This window comes from Fulvia fulva, chromosome 12 (assembly GCF_020509005.1).
Source record: "Fulvia fulva chromosome 12, complete sequence".
Classification (NCBI taxonomy): Eukaryota; Fungi; Ascomycota; class Dothideomycetes; order Mycosphaerellales; family Mycosphaerellaceae; genus Fulvia; species Fulvia fulva.
Genome location: NC_063023.1, coordinates 1,366,273 through 1,383,646, shown reverse-complemented (window position 1 = coordinate 1,383,646; position 17,374 = coordinate 1,366,273). Strand labels below are relative to the sequence as shown.

Here is a 17,374-nt window from a genome sequence, read left to right as displayed (position 1 = left end):
GGTATCGATGGTCTCTCTCCCAAATATTCAGCGGCGATCAACATGAGCGCGCCAACCCTTTCAAAATGACTACGTCTACAAACAGTGTCCAGCATAGTATAAGTAACCCATCCCAACCACCTCAATGCCCTCCTTCCATCATCATCATCACACAGCACCTCCAACAACCCACCAACAACTCCAAACCAACCACACTCGCTTAACAATCACCAGCCAAAATGCAGTTCACCACCATCGTCATGACTCTCGCGGCCGCAGTCGCCGTCACCGCCTACCCAGGCTCCTCCTCCGCCTTCGGCGTGGGCCAAGACGAGCACAAGCACCACAGCTCCGACGACCACTCCGCCACCGGTGCCTCCAAGGGCGCTACCTGCGCAGTCGGCAGCCAAGTCTCTTGCTGCACGACTGACAGCTCCGGCTCCGATGTCCTCGGCAACGTTCTAGGTGGAAGCTGCTTGGTGGATAACTTGAGCTTGATCAGCATCTTGAACTCGCAGTGTCCGGGTGCTAACACTTTCTGTAAGTTGAGATCTCGGGTGACTGCTTCGGGAGTTGAGAATGCACTGACTTGATTGATCTCAGGCTGCCCAAGCAACCAGGACGGTACACTCAACATCCATGCTGCGTGCATTCCAGTCGCTTTGTAGATGGACTAATCGGAGATGGTGTGGTTGGTATTGGAGATGTGGAGATGGCGGGTTGGGGAGTGTGTGTGAAGTGTATGATTAGTATAGCGGCATATAATCGGGGTTTACTGGGATGGAGATAATGGCAATTGGTTGGCAACACACAAATACGCCAGCGTTGGACAGACATCAGGAAGGTACTACACATCGTGATTGATCGGTCATTAAGTCATTCTTATCTACTGTATTGGGCGTTGGAAAACCAAACGCAAATCTTCACACTTCGATCATTCTTATCCAATCCGTCAGAAGAAGTTATTCAGCACATCTTGCTTCTTCCCGTACCCACCCATTTGTTCACCTCCAATCACCCACATCCAAACTCCATCCTAACACTGATACTCCCCATCAACCAACACATTACAACTCACACTAACTCCCGCCTCATCACTCGTAGCATCCGGTCCCGGCTATCCAAACTCCAGAATCGGGCAATTGAACGACGCAAAGAACGGCTTCACAGCACCGTTCAAGAAACTCTGCACCACATTAAAATTGCTCGTCAACCCCGGCGCCAAGAATCCAGGGGTGCTATCGAAGAGCGCAGTCGCGAGGAAACAGCTCGCAGATGCTGGCGAGACACTTCCAAGATCCATATCAAGCGGGACGAAGATGTTGAGACCCTGGTTCTGGCCGGGAACGGTCAGTTCGGAGGATGACGCGAGAAGGGTCGCGATGTCAGTGCCGGTGTTGACGAGGGAGTATGGGGTTGCGCGGCGGAACCAGCGCTCGGGGAAGGTCTCGTTCATGTAGAAGGGTGCGACGTTTTGGTAGTCTGCCAACTCGGGGTGTGTGCCGTTTGGCAAGGCGCGGAAGATGAAAACTCGCTCTGCTGTTGTGACGGCGAGCCAGCGGATACCAGCGTTGAACGTCGGGTTGGAGTTCTTAGCCTCGTTGTAGACGAGGACGCGCTCCTCTGCGAAAGCGGAGTTGCCGAATTGACCACCGTACTTCTGGGTGATGTTGACGAGTCTCTCGAAGCGGTCGAGGTTGAAGTTGGCTTGGTTGCCGTCGTAGTGGTCGATGCGGTAGATGGAGTTGTCGACTTCGAAGAAGCGAAAGGGGATGTCGCCGCCGGCGAGGAGACCGAGGGCGGACAGGAAGGTGCAGGTGTCGTAGCCGAAGCCGAGGGTGATTTGGCAGGCGTTCGCAGCTTGAGCGAAAGTTGTGATGCCGGAGTGGTCGATGTAGCCGTGGCTGATAGATGACAGAAGCTTGATTCGTCGTCGTTGAGAGTAGAATGCGCAACGTCGTGGATACCGCATGCAGGGTGTACTTTGTTGGTGTCCCTGAAGGCTTTCCTGATATCTGATGAGCGAATCCGGCCAAAATGATGCTGATCTTTCCGCTTTGGTACTTTGCGCTGTAGCGTTCATGAGATAGCGCTATGCATGCCACGATCCTCGAGATAAGGCTTGATAAGACTTCAAGGGCGTAAGTAGCACCAGCTGAGCCGGTGTACCCAGCGCTGTGGTCTTTCTAGGGCTCCGGCACGTGCGCTCATCGATTTCCACGCGATGGGTAGAAGTTACAGATGTTCCATAGCAGGATATCGATTTGCCGCACGACGTCCTTTTGCGTCTCGTTGACCAATGGACGTGGAAATTGGTGAGAGGCGTTTCTGTCTGTTGTCAGCAGGACAAGCATCTAAGTGCTATACCTCGAGATTCTTTTGCAAGTTGTGGCACAGAGATGAGCCACCGAATCATACAGCCAGATCTGCCACTTTCACTCTGCAGACCAGAAATCGTTCGAAAGTCAGCTATGACTGGCGACTTGCGTCGAGGAAGCCGTGGAGGTATTGCTGCCTCCAGTATATGTACAGTGTGCCACTAGATACAGCATCGGTGGGTCCTGGGCCATTGCATGACTCAATGGAGGGTTTGTCGACCACCAGGACCTGCGAGTGCCGACGGCCGCGCTCTAGAATGTGGTGATCCCGCTCGCAGCCGTCCTCGTACTTGATGCCGCTGTGGCCAGCTTTTTTTCTTCGCGTCGCATCTCCGGTGAACCACGCCCAAGCGGTGTGTTGTGCCTGCAGCACAACATAGATGTCCACTCTGCGCCCAATCTGAGGTGCATCGCAAGAGTCGCGGCAATCTTGAGACCCTGGACAGCCAGAACACTGCCGTCTCGCCATCAATGTGCATCCATTCCTCCCAATCTTCCACGATCTCATCACCTACTCCTCGGATTCTCGTGATAGACCCTCCTCTTCTTCACCTCGTCCACACCCTCATCGCCTTCCGCCCGTAACCTCTCAAACCTCTCCACCATTTCTTCCAGATCCCTCTCACCTCCCTCCCTAAACCGTGTGACCTTCTTAACATTATGTGCCGTCATATCATTAACCCTGAAATCCCTTCCCTCTTCCTCTGCTTTCGCGCGTGCATTCGCGATGCTCTTCGCCGTCATCGCCATCCGCATATCCTTAGGTCCGTCGACGAGTTCGAGAATGGCGGATTCGGCTTGGTCCTCTTTGATGGGCTCGATGCGCAGGACGCGAGTGTAGCCGCCTGGTCGGTTTGCGTAGCGTTCGCGAAGGGGACCGAAGAGTTTGGGGATGTGGAGGTGTGGTTGCTGTGCGATGGGCGGAATCAGTATGATGCCTCCCGTGTCTATGGCATGCCATCCGACATTTCATGGTATCACACTTACGAAGAAAATGGCCTGCGCACCCCTCCTTGCCGCTTCTGTATTCCGCTTCCCCAGTGTTATCAGTTTCTCTGCCAGCCGCTGTGCCTCTTTCGCTTTGTGCCATGTCGTGGTGATCGATTCGTGTTGGATGAGAGACGTGACGAGGTTGCGGAGGAGAGCCCTTCGGTGGGCGCTGTCGCGGGAGAGGTGGCGATATTTCACGAGGCCGCCTGCCATTGTTGATGTAAAGTACGGGATATGGGTGCAAGGGAGGCAGTGGTGATGAACGGGTGGTGGTGGTGACTTCCGCGGTGTGATATCGCGGACAAAACTCGGGAGGAGCAAGGAGCTTGCCAGGGAGGTAGCACTTCACCTTGGAAGAGAGAGAGAGAGAGAGAGTTGCTAACAACATACACATACGATAGATACATCCTACACACCTGAGATCATAGCAGGTCTCGAGTTGCTAGCGCTTGCTATCCCCTTCGTCCTCTTCATCATATCGCCATTCATCGCGGGCTTCGTCCTAAGCAAACGACAAAACCACAAGTTCCGACGGAACACAATCGACGAGAAGCTATACCGCCAACAACAGGCAGCCAAAGGCAGAGACGTCTGAGTGCCACAGACCAAGAAGTTGTATTGGAAGCAGAGCGCGTCGTGCATCATGGGCTTCACGACAGGCCTGGTACGTCCATGCAGCCCTCACCCCTCGCCGCCTACTGACATCCCCCTCTCAGCTCGGAGGTTTCACCCTCACAGCCTCCCTCCTCTACCTCTCGACTGAACTCCACTCACGCAACAGAATACACCAAGCGGCTCTCCTCCGCCAACAAGCCCTCCTTCTCAACAACATCGTCGAACCACAACCCGATCTTCCTCCACCTACTGCACGCGCAGTGAAAGCGGGACTCTGGGAGACTGCCAAGGATAAATGGAACGCCGAGCTCGAAAACAATGTCCGGAAAGTCCAACGAACAGACTGGGCGGCTGTTGGTCAGAACCTGGAGGAGTCAGTCAGTGGGCTCTGGAGGAGAGCTTTCCAGTCAAGTAGGGAAGGAGCTGAAGTGGCAGGCGAGAAGATCAGTGAACAGGTCGGTCTGGCTGAAGAGAACGCGAGGCAAGGGCTGAAGATGGCGGCGCAGGGCGTCGAGCAGAAGGTCAAGAAGAATGCGAGTTATGGTGGTGTATAGACAGCGAAGGACATGATACCCTGAGATTAGGAGATGTTGATAGAGAACAGTATTGTTCAACACTCTGGCCTTCTGGCACACAACCTGAGACGGATGGGAAGGCGAGCGCTTCGTGCTTCAATACGGATATATTCAAGACTTTCCATATCTGGACGACGAGCTAAAATTTGACCCTTGCAGCACCACCATCATCGCCCTCGGACTGTCCACATCCAAGCGACTGCCTGCTGTGATTCCTACCGCTCAGCAGGGTTTCGATCCTCCTTCTGCATATCCAACATCCTTTCGGCTGCCTCGAGGCTAAAGTTTGCGATCGCAATCAGTTCCTTCACTCGCACGTCGTCTCCAAATCTTAGGATCAAGCCTCTCCTCAGTACCCGCAGATCGCGATCCAGAGTCTCTGTTGAGATGCCGACTTGGATCATCTGCGCGTGTAGATGTTCCATCCGCGTCATGCGAGATTTCAGTCCGAAGACAGCTGCCATGGTTGCAGCATTGATGCTGTACGAGCAAGTCTAATTGTGAAAATTCGAAGCCAGAACACCAGCAGAGATGGAGAAAATCTGTCTCAGCCAGACGTCTTGATAAAGCTTTGCGATGAGAATGGAAGCTTGGTAATTGGCGGCTTGTTTCTGCGGTCGATGCGCTCTACTGGTGTGTTGGTTTCATACACTTTGGTTCCGAACTTTGCTGACAGACGTAGCGATACTCGCTGTAAATACAGCCTACGACTCCCTACGCGTCGCTCGCACGAAGCGCTCTGGTGTGGTCATCACACGGCATGATCGACAAAGTCATGGCTGCAAGACCCGGCATCAGCTAGTCATCTCGCCTCCATGAATCCAGTGGAGGGGATGTTTCGATCGTCCTCAAATGTCCTCATTACTGAGGATGACAAAGGCACATCAATTTTCCTGGCACATTCCTATAAGACGTGGCACTTTGTCTTCCCAATTTTCGCACATCCACCAGCAGCACATCGAGTGACTTGAGAGAATCAAGACTACACGACGCTTCCCGACCCCGACCAACATACACAAGTTCATACCACCGCCATGGCCGACATTCCAGGCTTCATGGCCGCTCTGCCAACAGCAGCACACCTCCAGCATCAAGTCATCCGAGCAAATCAGGCACAGAAGGATCTGAACTCTACCGAAAGGACTTCTGAAGAGCCTCGAAGTTTGAATATACAGGAGCGCATGTATGCGCGAAGGAGAATGATCGAACAAGCCCCAAAATGCGCCAAGTGCTGCGTACCATTCACCTTCACAGAAGTCCAACATCATCCCGGAACGAGTCCCTATCACCCGATCAACCGCGCCGTGATTTGCCATCCGTCAACATCAACGGACATGCACTGCTTCCACACACGCTGCCTAAGCCAATCCCTGCACTCGCAGCACAGCTGTCCCACCTGCCGACAGCGATTACCGATTCCCTTTCTGGACAGCGTCCTTGTCCGCTATCTCGCCGATTCTCATCCAATCGTCCAGCACTATATGGACTTCATTTTTGTTCCGGATGCTCCCGGCGTAGGAGACGCTTTCATGGGCCTCTTCGGCATCTTGCGAATTCGCGCTCTCCTATACGCATCAGGCCGGCTGAGAACAGACGATATCACCTACCGTCCCTACACCCGGATGAACCCCTGGTGCCACACCCCGGGCTATCGCAATGCCACGCGCGTGGTCAATGCAGAGCAGTTGACGACGAAGTTGTGGAAGTGGTTCCATTCACATGTTACCCTCTGTACCCCAGACGATAAGCTAGACGCTTTCAACCACCCCCTAGCAATTCTGCTTTTCTGCACTATTATGGAGGGAATCCTCGCGGTGAACGGATGGCGTTGTAAAGATGAACCGTATCGACAGGACATTGACAACGTGATGTGGGGATTTGAGGAGTGCTGGGGCGCGGACCTGTATCAGAGACCTCATGGCTGGAAGGAGTTCAAGAAGCACGTGTTGAATGAGACGGTGAGGCAGTTGTGTGATGGGATGGGGTCTTCGGATGCTTTGCCAATGGAGGGCGCCGAGTTTGAGGTGGCTGTGGATGGCGAGGAACATGTGCAGACGTTGGTGGATGAGGTTGAGGAGTTGAATGACGAATTGGGAGTGATGAGGCAGGGACTGCAGTGGTTTTTGATGCAAAAGCAGGAATCCCGTCAGTGGCTGGGGCCTAGAAGGGGAGGCAGAGGTGGGAATTATGAGGTGAGGGAGTGAGCGGTGGCTTAGTGTGGCCTTGCTGTTGCTTGTTCGCAGAAGATGTGGGTAGCCCTTGTTCATGGTTTATTGTATTTCGATAGCACACGCAGATGGTAGTGAGCATGAGTATGTGGCCGCTCTTCCAGAGACTTCACGTCAGAAATTCACATGAATGCCAAGACACGACCAGCAACCTCCGTTCTTCACGGAAAGTACCAGGCTCACGCACTGTACGTACATATAACTGTTACATCATGCAAAACATCAGGCTGTGAAGACCACAAATCTGTAGGCTCTCTGGTTGCAGTATTCACAACAAGTCCCTTCAGTACCCGCAACCATGACTCTCATGTAGCGTTTCTCGCTCATCTTGGTCATCTGCTCACCAGATCCGAAGGATCAAACTCATCACACGAACGATCTTAATCATTCATCACCTACCGACGAGTCCTGAGCTCACAAACCAACCGCACACACACACACACACACACACACACACACACACACACTCGACACTCTACATCCCCAATGCCCGGCCACCAAGGCAACCAATGGTACATCAACGGCGTCCGCTTCGACGACGCCAACGTAATCCGTCGTGCTGCGGGCTATATGCCTTTCCAATCGGTGGGCTACGGTGGTATGCCCTTCAATGGAAGGTCGCAGCCGTAAGTCCTCTCTAAAATGATACGTTGAAAGGCCGCCGTCCTTATTGAAGTGAGCGCAGGGCTTGCCCCGGAGCAATATCCGCATAGCCGAGCGATATTACCTCCTTACAAAAAGTTATCGTATCGCATGTGATCATAGCAAAAAGAATAGCTCTTCTGTGATTCGAACATAGGTTTTCCTATTACTTAGACGACAATAGCGCAAGCACCACGCGAAGGAGATATAAGCGGATGTTACCCTATGGGCCTTCTTTGAATGTAGAACGTCATAACCACTTGACTAAAAAGCCGATGAATGAGTGGCACCGGTGTTGATAGTCTATGTATCTTCTATGTGCCTCCTTCGTTCTTTAGTCATTCATTCTTAAATCATTCATTCTTCAAACCGTGACAATATCAACCCATCACCCTATTACCCTATCATCTACTGTTGTGTACACCTGCTAGACTTCTTCGCATCACCGTAGGCGCCTCGAGCGACAGCCTGCTATATAGAGTGGGCTGCACGAGCTTGCTAAGCGTCGGTGATGTCTAGATTAAGGAAGTTGCGCTCACCGCGAGGGATAACAGTGAACTGATCGTCAAGCTCTTGATCGGTATACATTCGCTACTAAGGTCGCTCGCGAGTGCTCGTACGCTACGCTATAGCCATCTCGTCAGCAGAGAAGCGTGCGTTAGTTTGACGCTGTACTACGACCATAGCCTAGACGCCTTGATCATTCGTTAGCAATAGAACGCTAGGAGCAAGGATTTGTGCTAGACGAGTTGGCTACTAGCGACGACCTTGCTCAAGCTTCTTCTAGAGGGCAGCTGCTATAGCGGCGTCCTGTTGTTCCTAAGCTAAACGACGCTAACGTGCCGACATTTGCTCCTACTATACTTACTGCTGCTATATATAGCGAGCATGTTCTTCCAGGTTCTGATATATAGCGACTTCTATAAAGACTAAATCGTCGCCAAACTGGTCCTACTAAGAAGTACCGGGTATATTAGCGGCAGATTGAAGAGCTTGTTAAGAGGCCGCTATTTTAGCGGCGGTAGTAGCATTAGCTTCTCTGATACGGCGCCGAATGTCCTGTATCGTCTAGTCCAAGTGTCGCTACATATCGACTAGATCGGATATAGGCGGCGCTAAGGACGACAACTCGCTACCTTATAGGATAATACGTGTCTCATAACGGCGGCGGTAATCCGTATAGCGCTATATAACTATATCCTACTACTTTCCCTTATTAAAGCGATCTAGGGTAAACGGCTTATCGAACATAATGTCTTTAAGTTTACGTGCGCGAGACATAGCTACGTAGCTTAGGCCTAGAGAATAGTCCTTGTTCTTAATGTTCAAGACAGCTAAGTCGAGGGTTATGCCTTGGCTCCTATAAACGGTAATAGCGTAGGTACTCGTTAACGGAAGCTAAAGACGCGTGTACCGAACGCCGTCTATACGGGTAAATTTCCGCCTAATTAGGAATATAGGCACCTATCTATTAGGCACGGTAGGGAGAGCGCCGTCCCTTAGGGAGGGACTATCGTACTTATTAAGCTTAATAAGGATAGTAGAAGGCAGTCGGCTAACAATCTCTTTATTAGATCGACCGACATCTCTAGTATTACTACGAGCCTAGATAATATCGCGTATAGTAGCTAGGCTACTATTGACGACGCCCTTCTTAACGTATAGGTTGTTAGTAACTATAACGCGCGATCCGATACTAAGATATAGTATACGATATAGATTTCTAGCTATATCGGACGATACGGTCGACGCGCCCTTACTAGTATAGACTGCTTTTAACTCCTTAATAGGTCTCGTAAGATCTCGAAGGCGCTTATAATTTTAGTCTACTACCTCGGCTTTAGTTACGTAGAGGTATAGGGAGTCGCGGAAGCGTATCTTCTCTAACGGCTATAAGCTAGCCTTAATACGACTATATAGAACCTACTAAGACCGTATAGTCATCTTCCTAATCCCCTTCCGTATATTATCTAGGGCGGTACGGAACATCTCGGATGCTTTATTAGTACCTTATTAACGGTAGATATAGTTAAGCTAAATCGTATACGCGAGATACTACTACTATAATACACTACTAGTAGTATTCTTAGGTCTCCGAGAAGCCTTTACGGCCGCGGTAGTAGAGAAAATTAGTAAGCCGGTAACCGGTAGCAATTACTAGAAGTTACTAAAGAGGATAACATTACGATCCCTAAATAGGGTGCCCTCGTATCTAATCTACTTAAGTCGTATATCGATCTAGTAGAGTATCGAAAGGTTTATTATAGACTTCTTATCGATAATAATAAAGAAGATTAGCCTTATTATAGCCTTAAAGCTTGTTAATACCTAGCCCTTAAGTAGAATATATTGTCTAAGGTCGACGACGAGAATCACCTATACGTAGTATCGGCTACGAACCTCTCGTCTTGCTACGAGAGAGCTAAGTATTCTTACGCTAGAGCGTCGTAGGCGCGACGGGCGCGTAACGTAGGCGAAGCCGCGGCGAATAGAGGACTACTAGTAAAACGGGTATAAAAACTATCCCACGAGCGTATACTCGTATCGGGAGCGAGTCCCTCTTCTTTCTACGTATAAGAAGGGCGCGGAACCGTGGCCTATACGCTCGATAGGACACCTCTAGTATAAGTATAGAATTTTCACCTCCGGAGACCGTAAACCGAGCGGGCTAAGCGACGAACATTAGACGAGCGGACTATAGAACAATAACTAAGCGGACTATACGACGGCGTCGAGCGGACTACGAAACAATCTAGTGTTTACTAGCGGGCAATACGGTAGGTAGGTAGACACGCGACGAAGCCTATAAGGGCCTATTAAGTACCCGGTATAGGAACGAGGGTTTTGCCTAAGGTACTACCTGTCCCGCTATATAACGCACCTAGTCTAATATAGTAGATTACGACGAGGAAAAGACGATAGCCTAAGTAAGGAAAAGACGGCTATTAGGACGGGGAAAAGACGTATAATATAAGTGGATTAGTTCTATAATTAGGGAGGATCGAGGGTAGGGTAATAAGGAACTTTATATTAGTTAGTAGGTAGAAACGTAAGGAGTACGCTACCTAGCGTAGTGTGTGCCCCGAGCAAACCTACGAGGCATAGACGGCCGCTTTCTAGAGATAGGCTACGGTAACGCGAAGGGCGTCAAAACCTAGGGCGTAGTATATACTAGTAGCGACGGCTAACACTGTTTATATAGCTCGAGAGGACGGATACGTATGTCGGTCAATAGAGAGCACTAAAGGGCTTAGGCCTATAGAGGTAGATATTAGCTTAAGGAGCAAATAGGGAGGGAGGGCGTAGAGGGAAGCTTTTGCTCCGGGCTAACCTCTCGAAACGAGGCTATACGGTAGTACTAGATAAGTAGGAAAGCGCGGTTAAGACTTGTCACCTTATCTCGTAGCTAGCTTACTAAATACGATTCCTTCCTTACTAGAGCGGACCCTAAGCCAAGACATAAAGTAAGTACTCCTCGGCGACTTTAACCTCTACTACCTATAGTAGGGACTCGAATTCACTCCCCCGTACGCGTTTCTAGGCGGAAAGCTACTAGATATAACCGTACGCTACGGAATGGCCTTAGTAATACTAAAGGGAATAGAGACGTAGAAGGCCCGTACTAGTATAAGTACGATCGACCTATACTTTCTATTACGAGAACTTAAAGAGAGACTAGTCTAATACCGACCGAACTACGCGCTAGAAGCCTCCTTAGACTATATCACTATCTAAACGACGCTAGGGGTGAAGGCAATAGAGGAGCTAGTAAGCGAACTACGCCGTAACTAGAAGAAGGCACGCTAGGACGATATAAGAGGCTTCCTAATAGCGAACCTACTATAGTATAGAGAACTCGAGACGACAGCTTAGCTAGATTAAGTAGCGGAACAGATTACCTCGGTTATATAGTAAGTAGCGGAACAATATACGCCGTTACTCCGGCCCTTAACGTAGTAGAAGGCCTTCTAGACCCCTGAATACTCTACGAAGGTAAGGGAGGCTAGAAGGGTAAGGCGACAGTAGACGAAGGAGTATACCTAAGAGACGTAGGAGCAATACTGTCGCGCGACATAAGAGAAGAAGGTATAGATAAGACGCGATAAGCTATAGGACTAGAGAGCGACCATCGGGCTCGTTATAGAAAACCCGGAATAGATATAGAGACTAGCTAAATAGGCACGACTACCTAAAGAGTAACAAACCCCTTACTTCCCTCTAATCGTAGACCGCGAAGGGATTACCTAGGCTACGCCCCGGGGTAAGGCAAAAGTATTAGCCGACTTTTTCTTTTCGACGTAAGTAGAGGTAGACCTTACGGACATCGACCCGAGTATATACCCGGAACCCCTAGACATAGATTAGGCGGTTAGCTCTAACATAGTAATAGGAGTTATAAGTAAGCTAAAAGGACGAAAAGCCCTAGGCCTAGACAGGATACTAAACATACTACTAAAAGAGTATAGAGAAGAGATCGCGCCGAGCCTTATAAACCTATTTACCGCGTACCTACGGCTAGGGTATCACCCGAAGCCGTATAGAGAGTCTATAACAGTAGTACTACGTAAGCTATAGAAGGAGGACTATACTTAGCCCAAGTCGTATAGACTAATCGCCCTTCTAAACACGATAGGGAAGGTCCTAGAAAAGATAGTAGCCTAGAGACTTACGTAGCTAGCCGAGGACAACTACGTACTCCTAGTAATATAGATAGGGGGAAGAAGCTAGCGATCGACACTAATAGTAATAGAGCTAATTACGGAGTAAATTCAGACCCTCTAGCACTACGGTAGGAACTAAGCGGCGTCCTTACTATCTCTCGACATCGTAGGAGCCTTCGATAACGTCTTATACTAAAGGCTAATATATATCCTATAGCAGAAAGGCATCCCCTAGTAGGTAACGACGTTCGTGTACTCCTTTCTCTAGGAACGGACGACATATCTAGTCCTAGGAAGGTATACGTCCGACCCGGTAAAGGTAGAGGCTAGAATACCTTAGGGATCTACTCTCTCCCCTATCCTGTTTCTAATATTTATGTCTGATCTAATCCCCCTACTCACCTCTCCGTAAACCTTAGTATCGGGGTTCGTAGACGACATAAACATCCTAGCCTAGTTAGACTCGATAGAAGAGAACTGTCGCCTCCTTAAAGATAGGCATAAGAAATACGAGGAGTAGGCAAAGAAGCATAGTGCCCGGTTCGCCCCTAAAAAGTACTTACTTATACACTTTAGTAAAGCGAGAATATACTATAATATAAAGGCGGCGGTAAGAATCTAAGGCTACGAGACTAAGCTATTAGCGGAGCTACGAGTACTAGGGATCTAGCTCGACCCGAAGCTAAGCTAGAATGTACAGATTAAGAAAGCCTAGAGTCGAGCGCAAGTTAATAAAGCCTCGATAAAGAGGCTTACGGTATCTATATAGGGAGCAACATTCGATAAGGCAAGAGTAATATATAAGGCGATCGTTAGACTAGCTATATTATACGGGGCACAGATTTAGGGAATAGGAGGCGTAGGCAAGCCGATCCCGAAACGGATAGAGCAACCCCTAAATAGGACATAGGTAGGCAACCTACGTAGGGTACTAGGCGTATATAAGACAACGTTAATAAGTACGGTAGAAATAGAGACAGGAACACTACTAATCGACTAGTATATCCGGGGGATAAGAATTTAATACGCGGTAAAGACGATAGATTACCTAGTACAAACTACGATCTAGGAGGTAAAGAATAAGATAGAAAGCCGCTACCGGAGAGGGGCCGGACATAGGACAAGCTAAAAAGAGGATGACCTTCCTACCTTTACGGCCCTATAGACAAGCACCGAATAGCTAGCACGAAAAGAGGAGGAGCGTAGGACTCGCTAGGCCGGCGGGAGCAAGGCTAAGACCTAAAGCCTAGCGGAATAGATAGCGAGCTACCTATAGGAGTAGGACTAGAAAAAGAAGCCCCCTAAGACAATAGACCCGATAGCGCTCCGAGCCTTCTAGAGACATAATTACTAGCTATATAGGGACCTAACAAGGGCCGAAGCAAGCATAGCGATCCAAATTAGGTCCGAACATATTAGATTAAGGGCCTACCTATTTAGGAGACGCGTACTAGACATCTATAGCCTAGCCTACTAGTGTGGCTACCTATCGTAAAACCTAGAATATATACTACTACAATGCCCGTAGTAGGCGAGAGGTAGGGGAAATCGGAGGTACTAAGCGGGAAGGAGAGACTATAAGTTAATTATTAGGGACAAAGGTAACATTCGCCGAATCTCTCGGTAGATACTATAGTAGGGATACCTCTAGTAGTTTAGCCTCGCTAGCGAGACGGAGGAGTGGATAGACAAGAGGCGGAAGCTAGGGGGGTTGTAGATAGGGTAGTTATTAGGGCAGGCCTATAACACTAGCGTACCCCTAATAAGGGAAATTTAAGACGACAACTAGGAGGAAAAGACAGGCGGGAAGGAGGAGGGGTTTTTACTAATACGGTTTCCCCTCTATATATACGAAAACAAAATAGTATAGCTATATAGGCTATAGGGCACTATAACAGCTTAATGAAATATCTATCTATCTATATATTGTCTAAGGTTTAGTAGTAGCTAGAATACTTAGTATAACGTACGACTACGGATAGTATAAGTAGTAATACCGGTAGGGGCGGTACGTAGAATAGGGTTACGAAACTTCTCGTCTTTAGGCTAGTTAGATACTTTAGTATCGTTAAAGCTCTAGACTATATACTCTAGCTTAGTAGAGACCGTCTTAATAACGTAAGTCTTACCTATTCTAGGCTTACCGTCGACATCAATTAGGAATTAAGGTAGGCGAGTTATATTGTCGTCTTATAGCGGTATAAGCTCGGGGTCCTACGGCTTCTTACTATAGTTATCTATATCGTAGCTATAGAGCTACTATTATATCTATCGCTATACTTGATATACTACTTCTATCTACTCGGGCTAGAGGCTAGCGATACGCTAATCGAGATTACCTACGTCTCTAATAGACTAAGGAGTAGTATCGCCCCGGAGGTCCTTCTACTAGTCTACTAGAGAATTAGCCTAGACGCTATATCGGCCGATATAGGTAGTCTAATCGTATTACCGGTCTATAAGTCGGCTACTAAGATCGTCGGGATTCTTATTAATAGCGAGGTTAGAACTATATAGAACCTTACTAGTAAGTAGCTTAGCTTCTAGGTTAATAACCGGCTCCTAGAAGTAGCGCTCCTTAAACTCGTCCTTATCGGGTAGGTCAAGATTAGCTATAAAGTAATCGTATATATAGGCTATATAGAAGTTCTTATACTATATATAGGCGCTACCCTACGTATAGTAACGATATAGATTAATGTTATAGAAAGACTCTTAGTTATCCTCGCTATCGCTATCGATCTCTATAGAATCTACTATCTCTTAGTTATAGAAGGGAGCGGCTTACTCGTTATCGGGTATAAGGGCGCGCGTACTATAGGGTCCAAATAAGATAGTTATTGTTCTACGAAGCTACGGAAGAGGAGCGCAAGGCGCGGCGAAGTTATAAAGCAAAGCTAAGCCGCGCTAACCCGATGTAGAAGGTCCGCGGTTTAGCCGGGCCGACGTAGCTATAGTGAGGGGTCGCGGGCTACCCGTAATAGTACCTCCCCTTCCAAAACACGCCTTAGTCCTCTAAGCGTTATCCACCTTATAAGGCCACTTGCCTGTCGAGCTCTATAATCGCGCGAATGCCGAATCATCCTCTAGTGCCCTGTCGTCATCCGATAACATCGTATTCGCTCTATTAAGACTATCCTCGACCGGCTTCCTTCGAGAAACATGTTACCTAGTTAGCTAGCTTACCCTAGATCTAAGTCTGTCTTTAGCTCGTACTCGCGTATAATCCTTATAACCAAAGTTAGGTATTATTATAGGCTCTATAGGCTCTACTCGAGTATCGAATATATACGGAGCAGATTCTATTAGAGGTAAGGCTCGAGGCGACTTATTCGTGACAGTGTCTTTCGGAATGACCCTGATCGAGTTAAGCCCGAGCATCTTAGTAGCTAGTAGGGACTAGTTAGATAGAGCTACGAAGCCTATAGGTGTAGACAACTCCGGCCGGTTATAGTGAAAGTCTATAATAGCGGCGGCTACGTGTTTAAGTATGTCCTCTATAGGTTACTAGGTCTTACTATCCTCCTCGTTCTAATATCCAGCCCATTTTACCTTATACTATATATCTACTTTACGCTTATGCCCCTTCTTCACCTTGCCTACCCGCTTACGGGTGTATATATTAAGGATCTTTTCTACCTCGTATATATACGTAGGTGCTACTACTATATCGGCTACTACATTAGCCTCGGTGGTATTAGGTTCGATAGTTATCGGTAGTAGCGGCGCCAGATGCTGCCCTTTAAGTAGTAGGAAATCGGGGTGGTCGGCTCGTTGTAGTAGTGAGGTGTAGAAGCAGTTATTAAGTCCTACTAGAGCGTCTAATAGTTTTAGTCGATAAGAGAGTTTGGCCGGCATAACTTCCGTAATCTAGTAAGGGCCGGCATATCTCCTGTCTAGCTTCTTAGATAGTCGAGTCGTACGGATATTCTTAGTACTAAGATATACCTAATTACCTACCTTATAGTCTAGAGGAATGCTTCGGTAGCGGCTTACTACCTCTACTTAGAGAGCTTATAACATTCGTATATTCTCTTGAAGGTGTTTATAAAGCTCGTAAATTCGACGTATAAAGGTTTCTACTGATCGCGTATCTAGTCGCTAGAGAGTGGTCAGTCCTCCCTCCTTTCTAGCGTTCAGGTCAACTCGCTCTATAAATTTAGGGTTGTATCCTAAGGTAGCGTAGAACGGCGACATACTAGTAGTCTTAGATAGGTGATTATTGATCGCGAACTAAGTAAGGCATAGCCATTCTACCTAGTCATCCTGTGCCTTATTAGTGAATATACGGAGATACTGTTCTATCGCCTAGTTAGTACGTTCTGACTGTCTATTAGTTTCTAGGTAATACGAAGAACTTAGCTTACGATTTGTACGGAGCATCTTATAGAGTTTCTTCTAGAAGGTAGCAACCTACTACTTGCTACGGTCTGATATAATAGTATTAGGAAACCCGCGCCGATAGAACATATGTTTAAGGAAAAGCCTTGCCGCATTCTGTACTGTTATTACGCTAATAGGGATCAGCTCGACTTCCTTAGTAAGCCTATTAGTAACGGTCATAATATTGTTATAGACTATACCGTTAAGAGTACTATCTAGGAGTCCGATAACGAAGTCGACTACAATATATTTCTAATGCCGATCTAGAACAGGAAGTGGCTATAATAATCCTAGTGGCTAGGAGTGTAGAGATTTTGTTATACGGTAGGTACGGTAATTCGCGGTATATCTACGTACGGATCTCGCTAATCTAGGCTAGTAGAATTTACGTACTACGAGTTTATAAGTACGAGCTCGTCCTAGATAGCCTACTACTAGAGCGTTATAGTTTATCTTGATTATCCTAGTCTATAAGGCTTGGTCATTTAGTACCTATAAGCTCTAGCCGTCGTATTGATTTCGAATATATAGTAGGTCGCTATCCACTTTATAGTATACTAGGTGAATCTTCGCTCTCTATAGTAGTGTAGGAGTGCGGTCTTTCTATAGGTCCTTAATCGCGGTCTTAAGCTCGTTATCGGTTACGTACGCCGTCGACATTCGATACTCGAGTTCGGCTTCCCGCTAACTTTTACGCGTCGCCGGTTATTTAGTAGGCGTATCTCGTTCTATAGGTATAAACTCTTTAGCTTTAGGGTTTAGCGGTACTAGTTCCTCTTCTTCCGGCGCATCTTCTACTATTACCTATAGTAAGGCGATCTTAAGGAATCGCTTAGGAGGCAGTAATGTCTAATACTAATGCTAGTTCCGAGGGTCGTTCACCCTCTACGGAAGGTCCTAGCTACGTCCCGTTAGGCTGTCTA

The 17,374-nt window shown here is 48.0% G+C and overlaps 7 protein-coding genes across 7 annotated transcripts; 3 read left to right on the top strand and 4 right to left on the bottom strand.

The window, feature by feature from the left end:
- Positions 1 to 218: 218 nt before the first annotated feature.
- Positions 219 to 647, top strand: CLAFUR5_13715 (uncharacterized protein; the record flags this gene model as incomplete). Its single annotated transcript, XM_047912863.1, has 2 exons — positions 219 to 519; positions 583 to 647. 2 exons carry the CDS (start codon positions 219 to 221, stop codon positions 645 to 647), a joined length of 366 nt encoding a protein of 121 aa, XP_047768857.1.
- A 449-nt stretch (positions 648 to 1,096) lies between these two features.
- CLAFUR5_13714 (uncharacterized protein) lies at positions 1,097 to 1,951 on the bottom strand (the record flags this gene model as incomplete). The annotated part of the gene is made up of 1 exon (XM_047912862.1): positions 1,097 to 1,951. The coding sequence occupies one exon, from the start codon at positions 1,949 to 1,951 to the stop codon at positions 1,097 to 1,099; it is 855 nt and encodes a 284-aa protein (XP_047768856.1).
- Positions 1,952 to 2,864: 913 nt separating this feature from the next.
- CLAFUR5_13713 (54S ribosomal protein L8, mitochondrial) lies at positions 2,865 to 3,560 on the bottom strand (the record flags this gene model as incomplete). Its single annotated transcript, XM_047912861.1, has 2 exons — positions 2,865 to 3,266; positions 3,345 to 3,560. The coding sequence occupies 2 exons, from the start codon at positions 3,558 to 3,560 to the stop codon at positions 2,865 to 2,867; spliced, it is 618 nt and encodes a 205-aa protein (XP_047768851.1).
- A 430-nt stretch (positions 3,561 to 3,990) lies between these two features.
- CLAFUR5_13712 (uncharacterized protein) lies at positions 3,991 to 4,516 on the top strand (the record flags this gene model as incomplete). Its single annotated transcript, XM_047912860.1, has 2 exons — positions 3,991 to 4,011; positions 4,064 to 4,516. 2 exons carry the CDS (start codon positions 3,991 to 3,993, stop codon positions 4,514 to 4,516), a joined length of 474 nt encoding a protein of 157 aa, XP_047768850.1.
- A 236-nt stretch (positions 4,517 to 4,752) lies between these two features.
- CLAFUR5_13711 (uncharacterized protein) lies at positions 4,753 to 5,001 on the bottom strand (the record flags this gene model as incomplete). Its single annotated transcript, XM_047912859.1, has 1 exon — positions 4,753 to 5,001. The coding sequence occupies one exon, from the start codon at positions 4,999 to 5,001 to the stop codon at positions 4,753 to 4,755; it is 249 nt and encodes an 82-aa protein (XP_047768853.1).
- A 570-nt stretch (positions 5,002 to 5,571) lies between these two features.
- On the top strand, positions 5,572 to 6,741 carry CLAFUR5_13710 (uncharacterized protein; the record flags this gene model as incomplete). Its single annotated transcript, XM_047912858.1, has 1 exon — positions 5,572 to 6,741. One exon carries the CDS (start codon positions 5,572 to 5,574, stop codon positions 6,739 to 6,741), a length of 1,170 nt encoding a protein of 389 aa, XP_047768852.1.
- Positions 6,742 to 14,024: 7,283 nt separating this feature from the next.
- On the bottom strand, positions 14,025 to 14,221 carry CLAFUR5_20362 (uncharacterized protein; the record flags this gene model as incomplete). Its single annotated transcript, XM_059463198.1, has 2 exons — positions 14,025 to 14,114; positions 14,213 to 14,221. 2 exons carry the CDS (start codon positions 14,219 to 14,221, stop codon positions 14,025 to 14,027), a joined length of 99 nt encoding a protein of 32 aa, XP_059319175.1.
- Positions 14,222 to 17,374: the final 3,153 nt, after the last annotated feature.